The sequence below is a fragment of the Diorhabda carinulata genome, chromosome 7, assembly GCF_026250575.1.
Source record: "Diorhabda carinulata isolate Delta chromosome 7, icDioCari1.1, whole genome shotgun sequence".
Classification (NCBI taxonomy): Eukaryota; Metazoa; Arthropoda; class Insecta; order Coleoptera; family Chrysomelidae; genus Diorhabda; species Diorhabda carinulata.
Genome location: NC_079466.1, coordinates 21,181,882 through 21,198,452, shown reverse-complemented (window position 1 = coordinate 21,198,452; position 16,571 = coordinate 21,181,882). Strand labels below are relative to the sequence as shown.

Genomic DNA, 16,571 nt, shown 5'->3' with positions numbered 1-16,571 from the left:
GAACAAATCGGTTTCCGTTTTCGTGTCATTTATACTTTCTTTTTTTTTATTTTTTGTTTTCTTTTTAATAAGCCAAAGTGCAATACACGGTGTGAGAGAAGACACAAACCTGGAACCATTTGGTATGTCTGAGGGCTGCCAGCGCCTGGAGACACTTGCCGCGTGAGAGAACATCCCGGTCGAACCCACCGCTCGCAGCTTCTAGACATCAAGAAAAAGGGTGTTTGACCATCGCTAGCTCACCATCGCCACTAAAAGCCAGGGCACCAAATAAGGGTATGGGGCCCAGGCTGTATGGCGGCGATGAGCTGGTTGGTCAAAAATCCTTAAGTCCCACACCACCTAAAATCACCACTAAAACAAGCATAAAGCACAGTACAGTTTATAAGTATTGGACTAACTTCCACAATATGATTAGGTATCATATAAAAAAAATTATATCTATAAACAAAATATCATTCTTCAAGATAAGACAATTTGAGCCTAATGACGTTCCATTTACATAAGGATTAAACATTTATCTGATCGTTTCTATGCTAGATGAGACATTCTTCGTTTGGTATCAGTCGAACTGTAATTTTCATGTAAAATTCACCACATTTTCCAGTGACTGATACTGACTGTTGGTTAAAACTGTAAAAAAGTCCAATATTTATTAGCAATAATCAAGGTTTAAGCTGTATGGTCTTAAAACTAAGTATTTGTAATACTAAGCTTATCATATTTTTACAATATTTTTTGGTTTTTACAATTTTTATCAATAAAATCTTGGCCATTAACGTTCAGTTGCATTAACTTATAATTTTATTTTATATAAAAATTAGATGCTAGAAACATAAATTATTCAGTTTATGTCTAAATTTCAAATGACTTATTTCAAGTGAACAAACTAGTTTTTAAACTATTTGAAACGCAAAAAGAAGAACAATGTTGGTGAATTATTTTCCAAAACTTTTAAATTCAAAAGGCATTTATAAAACAATTGATTGCCTTGTTTATTCCAGCTTGCTTGCTTGGTTTCTCATAGGGAAATTATAAAACTTTTTTATTCAAACTATTCATTTTGTTTAATTCATATCATGGAAAGTTGAAGAAAATATTATAGAAATCTTCCAAAAGGAAATGATATGAACAGAAATTTAAAAAAAAATAGCAGAAACACAAAAAAATCAAATAAGCACAAAAGAAATGTAACAGATAATAGTCGGGCTACCAAGAATAAACCAAATAATAGACATGGTAAAAGCGACAAAAACGGAAAAAACAGACACACTAAACAATAAAAACGAACAAAATATAAGACACAGTAGAAGCCCCAGAAAATTGGTAAGTGGGAATAATTACACCAATATACAAAGGGGGTACCACAAACTGCATCAATCACATTATTAAGTACCATCAGCAATATCAATGAGAATTATAGAAAGAGACCACCTAGAAAAGACCATAGGAGAATCACAACAAAGATTTAGAGCAAACAGAGAAACAACAGAAAAAAATTTCATAATTTAGACAAATAGCCGAAAAGGTAAAAAGAGAAAACGAAGACACACCTTTGTTTTTGATAGATCATTAATCAGTAAATAGAAATGACATATAGAAGATCCTACATCCTAGAAGATAGAGGAATAGAAGAAAAAATGATTAACAGAAAAAGAACTCTATATAATAAACAGGCAAAAAGTTATGTCAGATTTAGTTGAGAGGTATCAAATATTTTAGAAACAATAAAACGAGTCAAGTGAGGATGGTTACTAAGCCTATTATTATTTACCAAAGTGTTAGATGAAGGAATAAAAAGAAATAAAACAGCATAAAGTCGAACTGGAAAATAGAAGATTTTAAAATTTCGAAGATACTATTATGTAGATGACAAGTAATAATGGCAAAAAGATGAGAAAACTTTGGACTCAAACTTAAGAATATATGAAAAATTGAACATGAAATAAAACAAACTCAATGAAGATACATTAAGCACGAACTTACAAAAACAAAAACCTAGAAGGAGCTTGATAGAATAAAAGTGGCAGGAGAAAAACGAGTTATAAAAAGAGCCCACACAATTCAACTCCATCGAGTCTTACGCCTGTAAAGGTAGAAACGCATTAAGAGTAAGTTAAAACTTATTTTAGATTTTTTGATTGGTTTTTGAATTGGACCCTATTAATGATTGATAAACTATTCAAAATTTATTTTAAAACTAATACGTATCAATATTTAATTCAACTTTATTAATATCGGTGGTATTGTGTCGTTTCGGTAGTAATTTTAGTCATGTGGGAAATTTTGACATATATCACAATTTATCTAGTTAATTCAATATTTTAAATCAACTGAAAGTTAATATTTCACAATTGCAAACATTAAAATAATTTTAAACTAGGCCTATTAAATTTCAATGATACAATAAATATATAAAAAACCTACAATGACATCCCCTCGTCTAGTCACATATTAGTTACATAACTATTCAATCCAAGTCAATACAGCGTCTAAAGATGGACAGAAAAAATTTGATGAACCTCCTTTGTTGTCGTTAATAATAGTGAGCAATAAAATTTGATAGAATCTAAATTTTTCATATTACAGAATAATTGATTATATCAATCATGAAACATTTAAATAAAACATTAATAAAACTAAAATAAAGGTAATAAAAGTTAAAAACAAGATAAATTTAACTAACTGGTTCTTATGTTTTACATTTGGAAAAACTCTTAATGGGATATTTGCGGCTGTTTCATAGAATGAAGCAATTCAAAGTTAGGCTCAATATCTGACAATTTCAGTCTTAGATCTGGTTCTGCATTTAACCTGTTTCCGTACTTAACTTTCAGATAATATATTGAAAATCCTTTCCCCCATAGATATGTTGTGCAAAGGATATTCATTTTGTATACTAACCCAGAAAACAGATTGATCTTTAAAAATTGCTTCTAGATAACTGTCACAAAATAACTCTATGAGTTTTTCTTTTTCCAGCATATTTAGAGAATTTTCTGATCTTACATTACCTTGAAATGGATTAAGTATCCAGTTATTTGAGATAGATATTTGCATCTGTTGGAAAAATAGTCATCAAAAGTTAATCGAAGATAGTTCTCATATACTCCTTTTAATGTTATCGTCAAGTTTAATTGAATTTTCTGATAAAAAAGTGCTGACAGAATCTAAACATCCATACTCATTCATCTGCAGGCATTAAATCCAAAAATTGAGCTTTTTCAACATCATGTACACTGAAAATGGTGACGCTCTCGCCTTTTAAAGACATAAATAATTCATTCAGTTTACAAAAAATGTCAGCTAAATAAGCAAACTTTTGCAGCCAAAGAACATCGGATATACAAGAAGACAAATGAAACGGAAGATCAATAAAAAATTCTTGAACTTCAATTCAAACAAACACGTCTTAACTTTACTGTGGGAAAGTCATCTAACTTCTGTGTGAAGTAGTAGAAAAACGTGGAAACTTCCAAAATCCTCCCAAAGCGTAGTGAATAGAGGGCAATTTGCAGCACGCGATTTTATAATGTTCACAATTTTCACAGCATCACTTAAAGTTGTAGATAACTCTTGCAGAATTATGCTTACATATTGAATATGGATACTACAACAATGAGTTCATTGAATTTTCTCGTTGATCTTCTTCACCCGTGCCACAAAACCAGAAAATTTTCTTTCTATTGGTTTCTACACACCCACACAATAAGACCAGCTTTTTCCATTCTTTTCAAAATACCTATTGATCAATCGAAATAGTTTTATAGAATATGAGCTTTAATATCTATGTTTTTTAGGATATTCTAATACCTCTAGATGTGGGAATGTCTCGTAAATTTCAAATTCTGGTAAAATATATACTACGAATTCATTCATAATGGCATTTAACAGATTTACTAGTTATACATCTGCAAATTGCTTTACATCTTATTATAAATACATATTTATGTTATACCAAACTTACATCTTGAACTATCTTCTTTTCTGTTGAAGTAACCTTCTACGTTGATACCATTTGAACTGCCACTTTATAAAAATAAAACAAAAGAATTTGTGTGAAAACTGAGCAGTTTCCCAAAAATTTATTACCAAAAAATTTGCTTCTACCTCCATTGTGAGATTGAATTTTGGAATGCTCAAAAGATTTCTAAATATTGGCGAACATACAAGCGAATCCGTAGATGTACCAGATATTTATTCGAGAAGTTTTTTTGGAAAGAAAACAGCGATGAAATTAATAAATTATCTATTTGATATATACCAAGCTAGCGAACTTATTATAAGCTTGAATAATATCTGGAAAAATTGTCACACAATCATAGATGGAAGAGATGATGAAAAGAGAAGTGATATCAGAGCTGTCAAGTATATCAGTGAAAAGAGAAATTTTGTTATGAAATGAGAGAAAGATGTTTGTATCTATTTTTTGAGCAAGTTTATTTGAACTAGTAGACTTGTTTCAATCAATTAGAAAAATTAGAACTTCTTTATCTATGCCAACATTACAAAAGTTCATGCATGAAATTCAAATTTCAATAATGAAATTTTAGGTATTCAATAAAGTACATAGCGCACGTAGCACATTTTGACGCCCCTAAGCCCAATAATTTTCTTTCATGAGACTTATAGTGAACAATTCGCTGTTTGTTTAATTATACATATTGTGTTTTATAATAACATTCACATAAACTCCTAAATGTACAATAACTACCTTTTAGATGTTTAATAATATTATGAACGTAATTTTGATTTCTATTAATCTTGTCCTTTGTGTAAGTTTAACTGAGTTTGTATTGGCTTTTTATGACCTTCGGGGTTAATAACCACCACATCTTTATTGAAAAATTATATCAGTTTTATATATTGCTCGAACACCACTCCAGAATGCAATTTTATCATTTTTGAGGAATTTTCTTGGTTCTAGATTTAACAGAATGCAGTCTTAAAACAATGATGCAACCCTTATAGCATTCCCGCAACAGAGCATGGTCATTAGTCCTGCTGCAGCTGCTTCAAATTTCAGGCCCACAAACATGAACTCCCTATGGTACGTGATGTTAAGTATGGTTATTTATTTCATTTCTAGATACTTCTTAAATATTTTTTTCTCGGCCGTGCGCCCCCTGGGAAAATGCGCCCATAGGGTCAGCGTTTATATCACATTTACATCTAGCGAGTTTTTGTTGTTTGTAAAACTTCCTCTAAAAACATTAGGAATTATCTGTAGTAATTTAAAAAAGAATTACAAATCAACTTATGATGAATATATGGTTTAGACATTTTACAAAAATAAGTTGTGAACTAAAAAATCTAAAATTGACAATTATGTTTATATCAATTTTCGTTGCCAAATAGAAAAACTGGTAAATATAACATAAGTAGCTCCCAGCGATAAAATCTGCTTAAAATTTCTAGTAATTGAACAGCTGGGAGGAAAACAAAAATTATTAAAATTCGAACACAAGAAAAATCTCCAACATAAAATTTTTATAGAGCTAATCAAGAGTTAAAGGAGCTCCTACAAATACTTAGTAACTACCTCCAACTGAGACAAGCAATCACTTTGGTAAGATACAAGGAAACTGAATAGGTCTCAACAATCAATACAGAGTAGAAACGACGAATAAAAAACCCATTTATAGATAACTTAATGTCTTCATATCCTTTGATATAGGTAGAAGAAAGTTTTCTTTTGCTTGCAATAGAAAAACATTTTTCTCATGAACATATGAATTAAACAATCGGTAACAATGAATTTTCTATTAATTACAGTTATTTCTTTATCTCTTTACAGTTTTGAATAATTCGTATTTTACCAGTTTTTATAGTTTGCAACTTAAACATCTCTCTGTCTTATATTAATCTGATTCCTTCTATATCGCATAGAATGTTTGAGAGAAATATAAATTGACAATACAAACAGGAAACAAATATGTATAGGAAAAACCAGCTTAAACCCTGTACAGTACTGTACACTCATACACTCACTTCTCAGTTGATCAAACCTGTTTACCTTGCTGTTCTCTAATAATTGGACTCGTGAATTGTACCAGAACCGTTAAGTTGTCTCCTGCAATAATCAAACCGGCTTCAGAGGCGTTGATTGCAACAGTATAAGATTGTTCTTTCGCCACTTGCTTTAATGCTGTTGGTAAATGTTCCACTACTTTCTTTAAGAGTGTAAGAGTAGGTTTGTCGGCGCACAGTACGACCAATTCGACGTTTGTGTCGCCACGCAAAAGAAGACCTTTAGCGAGATGACCAACACGCATAACGCCTTTCAGAATACGATTTTGATCGCCCTGTTGAAAGGAAAATCTGAAACAATAGCAAAATATTGGAATTATAGAAGATAAAATGTAATGAATATAACTTACAGTTGATTGTCGCGACCATCTTCTTTTTGTTGATGTTCTGATTTTTCCTCAGTTTTGACTTCAGTTTTAGCACCTTTTCCGTCACCCATTAGATCGGACACTATTTTAAGAGCCCTTTCGGTGTGAGAAACAATGCGTTGTATAGCTTGGAGTTCTTCATCTTTAGGATAAATTTCAGCGTGTCGAGCCATTACGTGTTTGTCATCACTAGATTCTGTCCTACGTGGTAATCCACCCTGAAAATACTAGAATACAAAACAGAGTCTTATCTATACAAGCAAAATTTCATTGAAATCACTACATATTATAAAACTGTAGGTCTTTTCGAGATAAACTTAAAAACCAATAGATAAGGAATCATATGGAAGAATAAAGCATATAATTTTCTCAGGTTTTGGGTAATTTTTTTGAAATTTTGCAAAAGTATTGGAATCAAATCCTAATGCCGAAAATCGCATTAACTTTGTTGTCTCGAGAAATACCAGTAAGCTTGCAAGGAATGATATATTGAGAGAGTGAAAAACAAACTTCTCAGTTGCCCAAATAGATCGAGGCCTCTCTGGTCAGTAACAAAAGCAGTCAGCCATAGTTTCATAGACTGAACATATTTTCAATTGCATAGATTTAAAAACTCTTGGTGCGCTGCCTAGGCTTTCAGAGTGTTTGGTTCTGGGCCCACACACTCCTATTCCAGTTCCGTCCGCTGTTTTTGATGTTTTTGAGAGTATATCTTAGTTATACTAACAATATAAAACATAAATGTCACATTATTATAAAATCAACAAAATTATTTCATATTCACTTTGATTCCTAAAAATATGTAAAAATTAAATTTTAATTCAATAATCATGAGCCTCAAGGAGATATGGTAATTCAAATTTAAACTGTCACATAGTAAACCGTGAATATAACTCACTAACCCCTTTATTATTGTTATTGTGTACCCCGGGCTTTTTACCAAGCAGGTAGCAACGACTTTGCAGACTGAGTTACCCGCCTGGGGCTATATAGCTTACATCTTCTCAGTTCCCAGTGAGTTCAGAGACAGTGTGTGTTTCCATACAAGCTTGGACTCAATTTATTTTTATAAGAGTTAAGTTCTTGAAGGGGCTGATAGAATCGATATCAATGGCATATCTTTCCGTCTTCAAAATATAGGATTTTGAATCCACTGGGATAGCAAGCTTGGTTCTCGAACACAGACAGGTCGCCGAACCTTATGTTTTGTTTGTTGTATGTCTTTACTTCCTAAATGTAGTGAAAGCAAATATTAAATAGGTGGTTTGCTATTAATCGTTGACTTTCGAGATTCTGGACAAAATATATGACAGAATTAAAGAGCTTTAATGTTGGTTTGTGTGATTAGTGAGGTTGCTTGGGAGTTTTCTCTAAAGAAAAATGAAATTATTAAACATTTTGTAGATACTTACAGGTGCTTGTCCTCCGGGAAATGGCCTCATTCTTTGATAAGGACCCATATTTCCATGCCCTACCATTGACATATATTCATCTTCATATCTTCTATGATCATCCCAATACAAACCTTCATTGATATCAGGATAATGACGACGTGCCCAAAATTCTTCTCTTAATGCCTTATTTAAAATAGTAAAATGAATAAAAGATTTATCACTACTCTATGTCAAATATTTTACATTTGTCAGTTTACAGAATTCCATTAACCAGAATAATTGTTGTCATTAAGAATCTGTATATTTATGTGTTTGAAATGCATTAATCAAGTGTTAAAAAAAACAAAAATGGAAAAGATGTTATAATAGAAAAATTAGAAATGTAATATAAAAGAAGTTATGACACTAAGAAATATATTTATTTTGTAAATATAAGTAAAAATGGAGAGTAACAAGAAATAACTATAACACTATTATTAATCAAAAGTAGAAACTGCTTATTCCAGCGTTTTCCAATCTGTCTAATGCAGCACAAATAGCCAGGATTGGTGCACATGCATCCTGCTCGTTTGGTTGTGAAAAAGAAGCTTTGTGTAGCTATCTCACCAAAAATCACCAAAATTTGATAAGATTCGTGCTAATAGGCAAGCACACCCAACTTATTAAACGATAATAATAAAATATTTTTCGTTTTTTCTTAATAATTTTTTTGGTACTAAAAATTTTTGTGTTGTAGTATTTTATGAAATGGAAAGGAGGAGCCATATGATCAAATATTTTTTACTGAGTTGTGATACCTTAACGTTCTGAAACCACTAGCCTATTCAATGGATTATAGAAGACAAAGAATATAATGATAGTAAAAGAATGGGGGTTGCAAGTTATGACAAAGGAATAGAAAATATGAGAAAAAAATAGAATAGTAAACATATATATGAAATTTGCAATAAAAATATACATAGTACCAATGTATTAAATTATTTACAAATATTATTTGTTTTAATTTGACGTGATGTATGACTTTGCAAAACCAATATTTTATCCAACTTGAAAAATACAGGGTGAAGATAGTCAATTTTAATTTATGACAATTCTAAAATGTCGTAAAACATTGTAATGTTCAACAACAGGAACTACTGTCAATCAAACGTTATTTTAAACTCCATTCAAAAAAATGTAAAAGAATTTTTTTACATATTTAAATAAACATTGTCCTCAAAACATTCACGTAATGAACATAAAATAAATGTACTTACAGCTCTCCTCATTTTCTCTTCTTGAATTTTTCTTTGTCTGAGGGAAGGTTTAACATCAACTACAAGATCTGGATTTACTTTCTTTTTATACTGTAATCTGTGTCTTCTGCCTTTCATGTGCATTTCTTTAGCATTCGGATCATTAAACCGACATTCGCATAGTTTACAATTAAAACTAATTACCTAAAATTGAAAAATAATTTAATATCTAGGAAAAATTGGGGAAATGAACATAAATATATATATATATATATATATATATATATATATATATATATATATATATATATATATATTATGGTAAATCTATTAATAAATCATTTAATATGAATAACAAAAACCCTAACAATATTATAAGTAATCAAAAGTATGATTTACCTTTCCATCGTCACTTTTAATTTCTTCAATATAATCTTGACCAACAGGTTGAATGTCCGGTTCTGGCGTTTCTTCTTCCTCTTCTTTAATAGTTTCTCCATTTCCAGAATTCACTCCCAAACCTCCAGAGGCAACAAAATTAATTTTCGGTGTTGAAGAAACTGATTTTTTGGCTCCACCTATAACTTCGGGTTCTTGAGGTGGTATCGGTTTACCAAGTTTGGTGTGAAGTAGAACTACTTTTTGATGTTTAGCTCCACGTATATGGGCGGCGTATGCGTCATTACCTGTAAAAATGTTTCTAAATTTTAGAATTAGAGCTTGAGATGTAAAAAATGCAACAGGCTTGAGTTTGTTGAGTTATAACAAAGCATCATGTTTTCAAGTAGTTCTTATATCACATGAAACTTCAATAGATTTTTAAACAATTTTGCGCAACCAATACAATTCCCTACAATTACACTATCGGGCCTTTTAATGCTTGCTATTTCTTGTCACTAACTCTGCATAGTTATTGTTTTATGAGCATATAATACATTATTCTATTTCAGAACTTTTTTAGCCCGAAACTGTGACACCAAAATAGTTTTGTCAGAAAATTTTACATCATAATAAAATACCTGTTCATTATGAAAAATTTCCAATTTTCCTGTCATCCAGCCAACAAAAAGATGGCCTACCCTACCATATGTTATAAGAATTAATAAAATTAGATTTTGAGATTACTACACAAAGCAATTGATCAAATAGATCAGATATATTCAATAAATCGACTCAGATTTGTACATCCGCAGATGATATTGCAATAATTACCAAGAAAAGAAGACTAATAGAACTTTTCATAGATGTAGAAAGAAAATTTAGAGAGCTCAGCCTAGATATTGACGAATCTACAGCTGTATTTATGAAGATATGGGCATCAGAAGATTGTAGTAGAGTGGAATATTTAATATTATTAAATTATTATTTAATATTATTAAATCTTTAACTCTCCTACAATGATAAAACTTTCGAAGATGTCAATAAATTTAAATATCTCAGAGATAATACAAACAACCACACTAGAAAGAATATAAAGTTATGATAAAGCTGAAGCTCCTTAAAAACAAGCTACTAATAAGAAGAAAGTTAAAATTCTACAGGACTCTAAAAAGACCATTTGTAACTGATGGCAATGACATAAAGACCAAACAAGATTAAGAATATTTAAGATAGAGAAATCTTCTAATAGAGGAAGTAGAATAAAAGAAGTGAACTGGAGAATCTGAAATAATAGAGAAATCTATCTATCAATTTGGTTACATCCAAAGAATGGACGACAATTGCTTAAGATCAACAACAGAGGCAGACCCCGTATATCAGATGGACTAATCAAATTCACTAAAACTTAGAATGAATATGAGAAGATGGGGAACATTGATAAAGAACAGACCAGTTTGGAGGATTATTGTCCAATTATTGTGACACATTCATTAAGAAAAATCTCTTGTTCTATCAAAATTTATTATTTAACAGTAAAATTTTAGTGTTTTGAACTTTTTTGAACCTTACACATATAACATTAGATGCTAGAAGGATGTATTTGCTGTTGAAAATTCTATCAACAATTGGGATCATAGTTTTATGTTGAAAATGATTAAAACAAGCAAATTATGCTTCAACACAAAATGCTATTCATTATTTAGATATTAAATTTCCGTTTTTTTCCTACTAGCAAAATATAATAATATAGTTTCAAATTATTCAAAATATTGATTCTTTTGGATGTCTTACAATATTAAAATTAAATGTAGAAACTATATTATAAACAAAATCAGTGAATAAATATTTTGCATGTCTTTCAGCTAATATATTGATTGGTGATTGATGAATATTAAATGATATTACTTAATATTACTATATGCAAATAAATTTCAAAATAAACACATTTCGATACACTTACAATCGTAAACAAGCACAGTGTAACCAAAATATCTTTCTTCTTATAGGAGACAATATTATTTTGAAAATACGTTTTCCATTTTATCTAACACAAGATTTTTCTTGCAAATACATAAATTTGACATACCTGTACAAGTAACATCACACAACTGACATCTTAATGAATTTCCTGCGCGATTTTGGCTAGTTACTGCTACAGAAGCGGCCATTTTGGTGGCTGCTTCACGTTTCTTATGTTTTTGACCTTCTAAATGTTCCCTATATGTTTGAGGCCCAGCACAACTGAAATATAATATTTAGATAATATCTTTCAAGTTCTTACAACACATAAGTCAAAAATGACAGCTTTTAAGGAGAGCAAAAAAAAAACTGAGCTTTTTTATAAATCACGATCATAATACATATATAAGGTTGGCTACAAATTTCGGTTTGGTAGTATAAACTAAAACACTTTTCTTAACAATCTATTATATATTTTCCATTTTGCTCAATAACCTTATGCCATTTTTCTTTCAGCCTCGTGATTCGGCGCTCATAAAATTTCTGGTCCTTATCAGCAAAAAAATTGTATGGGTATGATTGAAAATAGTCGTCATTTTTGAAAGTTTGACCATTCAAAGAATTCAGCAAACTTCGAAATAAATCGTAATCAGATGGTGCCAGATCAAGGCTGTATGGGGGATGTGGATCATTTCCCAGCTAAACTCCAATGGTTTCCCATAAGTCGCCAAAGATGTGTGAGGCCTTCCATTATCATAGTGAAACACTAAACATTTCTGATTTGACAATTCTGGTCGTTTTTCTTTGATTGCTTGATCCAGTTTCATTAATTGTTAACAGTAAACATTAGCATTGATCATTTAGTTCCGTGGAAGCAGCTCAAAAAATACAACACTTTTGTAATCCCACCAAACTGACAGCATGAGTTTTTTTGTTGTTTTCTAGCTTTAAATGTGGTTTGTGCTGATTCATCGTGTTTGCTTTATGATCGTTTTTGAACTATGTTACTATATAGAGAAAAAAACTATGTTACTGTATAGAAAAAAGAACAGCCACAGCTTTTGAGAACCTCTGTTTTATTGAATGCAATAAAATTATTAGTAAATCGGTTTGATAAATAGATATGATGTGAAAATTGTGGAGCTCACTACTACAAGATGAGTGGCAAAAGATATCAAAGATCAGTACCTTGGCTGTGAAGCTGAAAATCTGAACAAAGGTTGGCATACAGCTGAAGGGTTTTAATCTATTCAAACTTATATAAATAATATTTTTTTAGGTAACCAAATACTTTTAAGCACGAATTTTATAATGATTTGAAAAGAGTACAATTAATTAAAATTGAAAATAAATTTTTACCTAATTTTGCATACATCACAATAATGTAATTGTTGAGGTTTTGGCGGTGCCTTGGGACGAATACTTTTAGCTCCTATTCCTGCTTTTTTGTAATTTTGCCACGCTCCAGTTTTCTGTTGGGCGCCCCCAGATTGTTGGGCTACATACATTGTCGCTGCTGAATAAAGTGCAGCATCATATCCTGAATATGTTGTTGTAGAATTAGCCTCTAAGGTAGATCAACAATGTTGAGGATTGGAATAATGGTTTAATGAAGGAACAAGCATTTTTAAAATTTGAAACAATAAATAATTCTTCAAATGTATTTTTTCTTAAATTTGCTACCAATATTATGTTTAGCATGTTACTATGAATGTAGTTATGTTAGAGTGAGTTTTCAAAAATTTGTGCACATAAATGAACCAAATAAAAACCACTAGAAGCATATATCATTAGAATTATTAATGACATACAATTCCTTGACATAATCATATTATCCTCATTCCATTCCTCCATATGAAAAGGAAAAAAACAAAACAAAGCATCTCTTTAAGAATGCATGATCCTTCAAATTAGTAATTGAAAAAGAAGAGAGTTTATTTAATGCTTAAAAGTTTTAGAAATGATTTATCAACAGCAAAAACACACTTACGTTGTTTGGCTTGAGTTGTAGGTTGTGCTGCTATAGTAGTTTGTGCAGCAGGTTGAGCATAATTAGTTTGATATGCTGTCACAGTAGGTTGGTATGTAGCTGTATATTGTGTAGGCTGTTTAGCAGCAGCTGCAGCTGCAACGGCGGCTGTCTAAAATTAATAAGAGACTAAATTCAAATCAAGAGTTATCAAATAATTATTTTGATTGATAACAATATTGAATTCGAAAAAGAGTTATTCAAATTTCATAACCAACTTTACTTATTCTAGTGAGAGAATAGCATATTTGGGAACATTATTTCTAGAAAAAAAAAAAAGAAAATTTTATCCCCAAAAAATTCAGCCAAACAAAGTGATGTGCCTTTTCATATAATAAAAAAATGGGTTATAAACGGTATTCTGTACATGAAAAAAATCTCTGAAAAACTATTCGTGCATGTTCCTTTCAACATAATTAAACATCTGGAGAAGTTTTCTGTAAAAAAACACTGTATAAAATAAATTTCTACAATAATGTGATTTGCATTGTAATAAATGAATAAAATAGTATTGAGAATTTGAGATCTATCTGAAGTAAATATTATAAAAACTGAAAAGATTCAAATTACATTAAATTCACACTGAAATATTTATTTTCCCGTGAATAAATGGTCTTCTTAATTACAAAAAAGATTGCTAATTGGTTCTGTGAGGCACTTCATTAGCTTCAGTGTGTTATACACTCATTAGTCTTCAGGCAGAACTGAGCTTTGCAATATGTTACATCAACATATCAGATGTATGTACAAAAATATTTATGCACATGTCAGTGACAAATCTCAACAAGTTTCCATAAAGTTGCTACTTCGATCCACTCAATAAAGTTGTTTTGAAAAATGTCTCAAATTGAGTTTCAGTCTGTTTTAAAATTTTTGACTGGAGAAGGACTAATACCAACACAAATAAAAAACAGACTGGAGGCTGTTTAGAGTGACTTCTGTTCATTTTCAACAATTAAAAAGTTGTTTCACTGAGGAAAAGGATCATTAGAAGATGACCCACATGCGAGAGGTCCTGTGATGGTGAATACCCCAGAAAACATTAAATTAGTGTAAGAAATTGTTCCAATTGATCGGCGCCTTAAAATGAAAGAACTTGCGGGTTATCCAAAACGTTTAAATATGACAAAAATCAGTGCAAGGCAAGTGTCTTCAATTCTCAGCAAAGTACAAAAGCAGTGTTGGTAGAATGGTTCTAGTGATTTTTAGAGCTTTGCCTTAAGGATTAAGTGTGATCCGAACAATTGTAATGTGTGATGAAACTATGGTCTTTTTTATGATCTGACATCAAAAAGAGATTCCATGAAGTGGCATCAGAAGAAAGAGCATGTACCAAAAAAAGCAAAACTCATGAAAAGCACCAAAAAAGTTGTGGCTTCGATATTTTGGAACTGCAAGAGAATCCTTTTGTTTAACCATTTATAGTTGTATTTGATTCCTGGTTCTATCAAGAAATTATAGAAAAGAGGTGTGCCAAAATCAGCCAATGTGTGCTCTTAAATCATGACAATGCTCCAGTCCACACTGGTTTGCTTTCCAAGGCTACTGTACACTAATGTGACAAATTTGATTATTCCCAATCCAACATAAATTTTCCGACTTTCTTTTTATGTTTTTTTAATTCAATTGCCATTTGATTAATGTTGTGACATATGATCTTTTATGATAAAAACCCATTTGATCTTAATTTTATTATTATAAGATTTGTGTTGCCACTTTGCGGTCGTCGACCCGCCTTATCGGGGTTGTCGTGAGGGGCGACAAATCTTCAAATTCGCCTTTGACTATGGAATTACACTATACTTTTTACTATAGATTATCTTCTTTTACCCTTTTATATTGTTCTTCATTAAGTAATAATGTATATTTCAAATTTGTTTGTGCATATAATAATATATTGTTTTGAGCAGTCCAGTTGTGATTCCATTTCAAAAACACAAATGTAAATCTAAATAAATCAAATAAATGTCTGCATAACCTCAATTATACAGTTTGTTCCGAGCAAAATTTTGAGGCTCGTAAACATTTATCTGGTGCTTGAGTATCAAGGTAAAAACCTAGCTGTGTTTGACACATAAATCTCAAAGACAACAATTTTAAACATGCTCAATTAGTTGCTTAAATTGTACAATTGTAAAACAACAAATAAGTAGTACTAATTTCCAGAATTGTAAAAAAATTTCTTTTATTATGTTTGTATCTGGTTCAGTTTTTTTTATATATTATAAATTTATGAACAGATTATCCCTAAAATAGATACTTTATACTTACAGCTACTTGTTGTGCCTGCTGTGTGGTAGCTCTTTGAGTGTATGTTGTAGCATAAGTGGCAGGTTTGGCTACAGCAGCGGCCGCAGCAGCTGCTGCAGCAGTTTGATCATATCCACTTGCATAACCTGTTGCTGCTGTTTGTCCTAAAACAAATCAAATAAAAATCATAGCCCTAATTTAATAATTAACTTTTTTCGAATCAACTTTATATTGAATAATTAGATTGAAATTTGATTGTGATGTAAACAAAGTTTGTATATCAACAAATATCAATTATGATAAATAGAACACTAAGCTAGATTAGCAAACTTACTTACCATATCCATATTCATATGCAGGTGTTGCACCAGTTCCTACAGCAGCATAAGTCCCTTGAGAAGCAGCTGCAGCAGCTTGGTAGGCAGTGTCGTAGCCTGTAGCTCTCTGGGTACCGTAAGTTGCTGCGGCAGCTGTAGCTGGTGTGGCTACAGCATAACCAGCTTGTCCCGCCTGATAAGCGCCAGTAGTTGCGCTTTAACACAAAATTCATTACACAACAATGAAAACATAAACAATAACTTAATTTCAATATAAACATAAATATAATTAATCGCCAAGAAAAAAATTTGCAAGATGGAGGCAAATATTGATTGAAGATGATGACAGAAAATTTGGCAATCAAGGACGCCGGTTTCAAATAAATTTTACGTTTTTTAGAGTTTTCATTGGATTGAAAGCCAGGTGAAATATATATCAAAACTTTGAAATAAATACACAACATTTTAGTATAATTTAACTTACCCATATTGCGTTCCTCCGTGTGTAAATCCGAAATAATTATTAGTGGCCATAATCTCATTCACGTATACTACAAATCGAACCACGAAAAATACAATAATGAGTAATACGCTTGCGTAATGGAAAA

At 31.0% G+C, this 16,571-nt stretch overlaps 2 protein-coding genes and 1 non-coding gene across 7 annotated transcripts in view; 1 reads left to right on the top strand and 2 right to left on the bottom strand.

Moving 5' to 3' along the window:
- LOC130896763 (zinc finger protein 11-like) overlaps nucleotides 1-8,940 on the top strand; it is a 21,884-nt gene extending 12,944 nt beyond the window's left edge. The window contains exons 8-9 of the transcript XR_009059615.1: nucleotides 4,928-5,050; nucleotides 8,529-8,940. The gene's annotated coding sequence lies outside the window, so the exon portion shown is untranslated. The remainder of the gene's footprint in view (nucleotides 1-4,927; nucleotides 5,051-8,528) is intronic.
- Nucleotides 1-16,571, bottom strand: part of LOC130896762 (zinc finger RNA-binding protein-like) — a 20,577-nt gene extending 4,006 nt beyond the window's left edge. Inside the window, exons 1-12 of one of the 5 annotated variants that reach the window (XM_057805059.1) lie at nucleotides 16,448-16,571; nucleotides 15,985-16,178; nucleotides 15,668-15,810; nucleotides 13,358-13,508; nucleotides 12,727-12,934; nucleotides 11,495-11,649; nucleotides 9,427-9,713; nucleotides 9,049-9,231; nucleotides 7,811-7,975; nucleotides 6,381-6,625; nucleotides 6,017-6,321; nucleotides 110-201 (exon numbers count right to left, since the gene is read on the bottom strand). In XM_057805059.1, the coding sequence (XP_057661042.1) occupies nucleotides 110-201; nucleotides 6,017-6,321; nucleotides 6,381-6,625; nucleotides 7,811-7,975; nucleotides 9,049-9,231; nucleotides 9,427-9,713; nucleotides 11,495-11,649; nucleotides 12,727-12,934; nucleotides 13,358-13,508; nucleotides 15,668-15,810; nucleotides 15,985-16,178; nucleotides 16,448-16,497 (2,178 nt within the window). In that variant the 5' untranslated portion in view covers nucleotides 16,498-16,571. The remainder of the gene's footprint in view (nucleotides 1-109; nucleotides 202-6,016; nucleotides 6,322-6,380; nucleotides 6,626-7,810; nucleotides 7,976-9,048; nucleotides 9,232-9,426; nucleotides 9,714-11,494; nucleotides 11,650-12,726; nucleotides 12,935-13,357; nucleotides 13,509-15,667; nucleotides 15,811-15,984; nucleotides 16,179-16,447) is intronic. The other 4 variants (XM_057805062.1, XM_057805060.1, XM_057805061.1 and 1 more) reach the window with 4 other exon arrangements.
- LOC130896898 (small nucleolar RNA SNORA79) lies at nucleotides 8,803-8,934 on the bottom strand. Its single transcript, XR_009059628.1, has one exon. It is a non-coding gene; the product is annotated as a small nucleolar RNA SNORA79 (small nucleolar RNA).